The sequence below is a fragment of the Microtus ochrogaster genome, chromosome 19 (assembly GCF_000317375.1).
Source record: "Microtus ochrogaster isolate Prairie Vole_2 chromosome 19, MicOch1.0, whole genome shotgun sequence".
Lineage (NCBI taxonomy): Eukaryota > Metazoa > Chordata > Mammalia > Rodentia > Cricetidae > Microtus > Microtus ochrogaster.
This window is the reverse complement of record NC_022021.1, coordinates 48,869,361-48,876,281: the sequence shown is the minus strand read 5'-3', so window position 1 is coordinate 48,876,281 and position 6,921 is coordinate 48,869,361. Positions and strand designations below refer to the sequence as shown.

The 6,921-nt window shown below is 45.5% G+C and overlaps 1 protein-coding gene across 1 annotated transcript in view; it reads right to left on the bottom strand.

Moving 5' to 3' along the window:
• Positions 1-6,921, bottom strand: part of Nsun2 (NOP2/Sun RNA methyltransferase family member 2) — a 23,653-nt gene that overhangs the window by 15,553 nt on the left and 1,179 nt on the right. Inside the window, exons 3-5 of the mRNA XM_005356696.2 lie at positions 5,644-5,748; positions 1,602-1,707; positions 709-780 (exon numbers count right to left, since the gene is read on the bottom strand). Coding sequence (XP_005356753.2) covers positions 709-780; positions 1,602-1,707; positions 5,644-5,748 — 283 coding nt within the window. The remainder of the gene's footprint in view (positions 1-708; positions 781-1,601; positions 1,708-5,643; positions 5,749-6,921) is intronic.

Genomic DNA, 6,921 nt, shown 5'->3' with positions numbered 1-6,921 from the left:
ACACAACTTTTTAAAAGCTGGAAGACTCTGCACACATGTCTAAGATCTACAAAAACAAACAAGAACACACAACTTTTTAAAAGCTGGAAGACTCTACATCTGATCTTAAGCCATCTTGTGAGTCATTCTAATATGCTGACTTCATTTCATTCAACACGATGGAGAGAATGTTCTCTGCTCATAAAAGCAGAAGTCACACAGCGACAGAGACACGGGCTGCAGAAGGACAGGACAGAATGACGCTGGGAGCCACAGACTCAGAAACCAGGAACAGGAGTCGCCCCGGCAAGACACGGAATATCAGCTCCACAGCAGGACCCACTCCCCTCCCTTCTGCCTTTTCCTCATTGTTCCCAGAGGGTTGTGGGGACAAAGTCAAAACTACAATTTACTTAAAAACTATGCGATGATGCTCAGAACTAATGAGCTGTATGGAGTCAACATGACTTAGCCAAAAAGATCACAGGTTATACCTGTATAGTTAATTTGCTAAGTTAAAAACAAAAAAAAAACCTTTAAGAGTGAAGCAATTTCTGGGTAGCTATGTGTACTCTAAGAAAGAAGACAAAACTACAAAACAAAACCTTAAAATACATAGCATTATCAAACAAACGCAGGAGGAAAAGGCTAGCAGTACTGAGAGGCTTCAACAGAGTGGACACACTGTCCATACCTCTCCTCCCTCCCCTCTTCTGTCTGGTACACTACCTTATGATGGGGCTCAACATTGAGCAGCAGTGGGGGGATCATGCTGACAGCCTCCTGCCGGCTGATGTTTCCCTTGGGGAGAAAACCAGAACAATAAGAAAACAGTACTTCAAATCAGGCATGTGTAAAGGAAAAGGTCCTGTAGCCCTCCCAGAACAGGAAAACCTCTAGTATCACACAAACTATTCAGTGAGGAGGTATTTCCAAATTAATGGATAGTCGCTTGCTATCTAAAGATGTTCGAATGTCCCAGTAGCACCAAGGCTGGAATGTGAGTACAGTCCTGGAGGCTGGTACCACATCTCTTGAGCTTAGGTTTGCTTGGGTGAGCGTCCTCAAGGGCAACCTCCTATCTACAGAGCAGCAAGCAGCTGGAAGTGTAGGAAAGAAAGTGGCCATCAGGCAATAATCCAGAGCTACACCTGCTACAACCCAGGAGGACAGCACTGGTGAGACCCACAGCTACACCTGCTACAACCCAGGAGGACAGCACCTGTGAGAACCACAGCTACACCTGCTACAAGCATTTGTTTTCATTGGTAAATGTCAAATAAAGGGAAAAATACATGGGAAGATACAATAGGATAAAGTGTCAATTAACGATGCCTTTAAAAGTAAACGAGATAAATTCCATAGTCCACTAAGTAGTCTTAAAATCTCGGACTTTGTATGTACGACAGGCAAATAGAAGAAAAAGGAGTTACACTGAACAGAACACCATGAGTGACTGCCTCGTCCTGCTCCCATCCAACTCTAAGCCATGTCAGCGAGGAGACAGTAAGGCAGACTCATCAACACCAAGAAAGTACGACCATAGTGACCCTCTGCAGTGGATGCTCGGCGATGAAGCACTAGGTGCTTTCAGGCCAAGCTCACCCACAGAACCAACTTACACACTCGGTCTCGCTAACCAGGAACTGATGAAACTTTGCCAACAGTGGGGACTTTCTCAAGATTTTCCGACTTAAATTTGTGTGCCAGGCAAGTTCCTCAGGGTACCTACATGAGAGGAGATGGAAGATAAGAAACTCACCGTTTTCACATAATAAGGCACGTGTAGCAGATATGCAAATACTTGACAAATATCTGATCATGATTGTCTTCAACTATTTTCTATTTCTACACAAAGGGTTCCACAAGGAAACCACCACTGTGCTCATCTTTACCTCCTGGACCAGAGTTACCAACGCAGCCTCTTGCCCGTGTCACCTATGCACATTCTATCCTCATGAGGTCTCTGATGTGACCCACAGCACAAGGCTCGTCATGCCTCATTAGCCCAACGTCACACTCGGCAGGTGAGACAGTGATCAATGCGAGTGTCACTGTGGACTGTTCGCCAGGAGCAGACAATGAGCTCCGTTAACAACAATGCTCACAAAGGTTCTGTGTGTCCATCTGTAGCCACGGCAGCCGCCAGGACAATGAGTTCAGGCTGACTGGAAAACAGACACAGCTGACGAATTTGAAACTTGGGAGTGGTACAGAAAGCCAACAAGCATTGAGCATCTTAAGACCCTACTCAACAGCCATGTTTTAAGATAGTGTGATAATTCTGTCTACTGAATTACGGAAATGGAACTGACTGGACTTTACACACAGTATCCTCCATTCAAGACAGTACACTTTAGCCGGGCGGTGGTGGCGCACGCCTTTAATCCCAGCACTCGGGAAGCAGAGGCAGGCGGATCTCTGTGAGTTTGAGACCAGCCTGGTCTACAAGAGCTAGTTCCAGGACAGGAACCAAAAGCTACAGAGAAACCCTGTCTCGAAAAATCAAACAAACAAACAAACAAACAAACAAACAAACAAAAAAACCAGTACACTTTGAAGTTGTGTTCGATTTATCAGGCAGTTAAAAAAAAAAATAAGGCATTCATTCTGGTTTCCAAGGCAGTAATACAGACACTCCCAGTTTTGGCTCCTAGTGCTGTATCTGAGGAATCTGCTGGGCCATTCTGTCACCTGAAACAGAGTAGCAAAATGCCAAATTTGATATAACTTCTGGCAACCCCAAACTTGTCTGTGACCAATGACAGTAAAACTGTACAAATTACCAAGTCACCAGAGCATCAGTGTGAACACCATATACCGCTGGGACTTACTAGAAAGAACTGAATTTTCATTTCAAGCATGGGGAGCAACCTACACATAGTCTGAGCAATAAATAGCCTCTATGTTCTTAATGGGTCAGTTTCTAGTACCGACAGCTAAGGTAGACGTTTACTAAGATAAGCTTCAAGTTCTCCTGTAGTGAGCATGACAGCTAGTGAATTCACAATTAAAATATTTTACAACTTCCAAATGGCTAAATGCTCAAGTGAAAATGAATAAAAAACCAAATTGATCACACATCTTTAGAATGGCCAGCAAATACATATATACATAATAATTTTTATGCCTACCCCTGCATTCCAAGTGCAGGTCCAAAGGCTAGGCCATCTCACCAGCAATGGCAAATATTTTAAGTCATGTGCTTTTAAGAGCAAATACTTATGAACTTGTGTATTTGAGGTGAAATAATCTTTTTGTACACTCTGAAGACGTGTCTTTGCCAAAATGCCTTCTGAATAGCTCAATAAAGAGTTGAATGGCCAATAGCTAGGAAGAAAAAGAGGTTAGGCAGGATTTCTGTGGACAGAGAGCTTTGGGGAGAAGTAAGGTGGAGTCGCCAGCAGAAGTGCAGGAGGAGAGATAAAAGCCACAAGTCACTTAGCAACATGTAGATGAACAGAAATGGGCTAAAATGTAAGAGCTGGTGGAACAGGACTAAGCAGTGAGCCAAGCTTTCATGATTAATAAGTCTCCATGTCATTTTTGTGAGCTGGCAACCCAAAGAAAAATCTATTGACATGTTTGGGGTTTTTTTGTTTAATGAATGTCTTAAAGAATTTTAAAGCCCATCTGAGGTTTCTCGGAAGACAGAAGCAGCACTGCTATCTTTTTACACTATGCCCCACTGTGGCCAAAGGCGAGAGAAGACCCTATGGCTGGCTGCATTTTGAGCAGAGAAAACCACAAGTCCCAAAAAGCTGCTGTCTGACTGCTGAGTCTTCCCAGTGTCCAGCACTAACATGCACACCTGATTAAGTAACTGTCACTGATAATGGGAAAAGCTATTGATTACACAGTTAATCTTTTATCACACTCCGGCTGTGTTCAGAAAACTAAGCAGAGCACGGCCTTGCCAGCCGTTGACAGAGAAAGAGTCGCTTTCCTTCCTCTCCTCTCTCCAAAGGCTCTGGAAGGCTCTGCCGGACGCCCAATTCTAGAGAAGGACACGGGAAAGCAGCTATGGCATTAGCTGGAGTTAGGTGTTCAAGGGCTACTCAAAGCAAGAGTCTGTTTCACGGAGTTTGTGGGGAAATGGAGAACAGAATGACAACAACAGCATGTCTCATAGATGTGTGCTCATCTGCGAGGCCTTCCTGCGTAATCACTGTACAAGGGTTACGGGACAAATGTCTCCGGGTGATGTAAAGCAACAACTTCTAGGGAAACCAAGACGCCAGATGCCTCCCCATCAGGCAATGCACAGGCACCATGACCACCAGTCTCCAACCAAGGCTCAAGGAGAGGTCAGCCCGCTGGGGAGTTACCAGGGTGGTTACATGCTAAGAAGCCGCCACCCGTTAACCAGTCAACGACCAGAACAACTGACAGCGTCTTCCTTTCCCATGGACTCACAACAGCAACACACATACAAGTCATTCTCCTGTATATTACCTTCTAAACTACTAAAATCTAAGAGAAATGCATAGCTGGGGGGTGGGCAGCGACACAGGCTTCAGGTCTCTGTACTCTGCAGCAGTGATGATAGGCTTGGCTCATCGCTGAACACCGATTCTAGTGTCTGGTACCCAGTGCTCATTTCAATGAGCATGTTGTGCCTAACTATGCTAAGGAGACCGACCACAAATCCAAATGGCCAGTGAGGAGAGGCCAGCTATCTGTCATGATTAACAAAACCCTAATCTTTTGTGTTGATTGCCAAAAAATAAAAGATAACAACACCAATTTATAAATAATCAAACGCCAGACACGGAGGCACAGGCTTTTAATTCCAACAGAAGGGAGTCAGAGCGTTCAACCTCTGTGAGTCCGAGGCTAGACTGGAATCTACATAGCAACTCCCAGACCAGCCAGGGCTACACAATGAGACCCCATTTCAAAATAAAAAGCACAAAATAGCCAAAACCTACAAAGTTACCAGAAAAGACTTAACTAAATTCATCTAGCAATGACTTAAAAAATACTTTTCTTTCGTGAAAATTCGATCCCCAAATCTGAAACCTGAAACCACAGTTGAAAACATCTGTTGAGTCTGTTCACGCAGGTATGGAGCCTCTGGGCTGGGCTGCAGCACTTGAGGTATGGCAGGAGGCACCCTATGCCTTAGGCTTCGGGGATCGCAGGTCATGAAAGCCCCACCATGGAAGTGCTTGGCTGCCTGACAGAGTGGAAGACTGATTCTGCCCGGAAGCTGTGCTGGGAAACACTGGGCCATAAGCCACAGCAGCCAGGGGTGGGGCTTTGCCAGGCCGAGTCTGGTCTCCCTTTCTGAAGGGAAAGCAACTACTCTGAAACTCTGGTGTGGGAAACTCGGGGTTGAGAACAGAAGTGAGAAAAGCCACTCAGGATCATCAAAGACCAAAGGACTGAACCGTGTGCGAAACACGAATGGCAAGTCCTTTACGAACATGTGCACGCCAGTCTGAGGCTGGAAAAAGCATCAGGGAAAACAGCGTGAGATGCTGGAAAAGTCACCCAGGCTCTTTACGCCAACAGCGGTGACAGAGCTGAGAAATACATCCAAGGGACAAAACACAAAATAATACAATAAATAGAATAGAAATCTAAGAAACACAAAATCAATACAATAAATAGAATAGAAATCTAAGAAACGCCCAACGTGAGGGAGGATTCTGTACCTACCAGCTTAGTGGCTGTGGAACTTCAACTTTCTGCCCATCCACCTCTAGGTCCTCCAACTCCTTAAAATACCTGTTCTTCAAGCAATGGAGAATCTCTTTGGCATGGCTATTAAAAAAAAAAGTAGGCAATTTTCACAGTGACTACAAAAAGTGAGTTGATAAAAATGCAATAACTTTAAGACTAAAAATACCTTTCAACTGAAACCAACTCTAAAGCGTTCCTTCATCATCCAGGGCTGTTAATTTTTTACAAATATTTATTTAGCTGTATTTTATGTGCATTTGGTAGGAAGGTGTCAAGATTCCCTGGAACTGGAGCTATAGACAGTTGTGAGCCACCATGAGGGTGCTGGGAAATGAACCTGTCTCCGGACCGACATTGTTAATTTTTAAGAATTCACTTTGTCCTCACTATGGCTGCTCCTCCTCTGGGCCCACCCCCACAGCATCTCTTCTGTGTAAGACCTGGTTTCTATGACGATGAGAACCAAAAATGTGGGATGGTCCCAAGCCTGCCATCCACTCCTGGCCTGTGTCCATTTCAATCAACTCAACTCAGGCTTGGCACCTCTACGACCATCAACTTGTGGCAGATAGAATTCTCCCAGGGTTTCCCCCCTTTTCCCTTGAGTTTGACCTGTCTTCCTACAACGTGGCAGAAATGTTCTGTGATGTTTTACTGGGGGACAGATTTAATACTCTGGAAATTAGTACAGCATTTCTGGACTGGCTCCATAGAGCAACTGGTCCTAAGGCTGGACGGCTACGATGGTCTCCAGTCTGACAATCTCCAGTTTAACTATCCCTCCTGCCTTGCTCAGAGCTGAACTTCAGGGAATTGCTTCTGCAAGCCGGGCCTGTGTCCTGAGCCTTCTCCCTGGCTGCATACAGCTGCGGCTTTCTTGCTCCCATTGTGCCTCAGTCCGATGCTGACTCCACGGATGGTCCTTCTAAAGACCCCTTCTCTGAACCCCTCTCCCGGGCTCCTGAGGCAGCATGCCCCTCAGGTGGCTCTCATCTGGAGGTGCCTCTGGAGCAGGTACAGATGGAGACTCCATGCCCTGCAGATCTCTGAGCTGCCAGCACTGGCTAAGAGCTGACCTGGTGCCGGGCAGAGGACTCTGCTCAGCAGCTTGAAGGCATGGTGGAATACGTACAGGGGGCATCTGGGGTACCTCTCCCACGGGTTCAGTTCTTGGCTCCTAGAAGTGATGCTGACCCTAACCCCACCCCACCCCCACACTTGGTTTTGTTTTTTTTTTTTTTTTTTTTTTTTTTT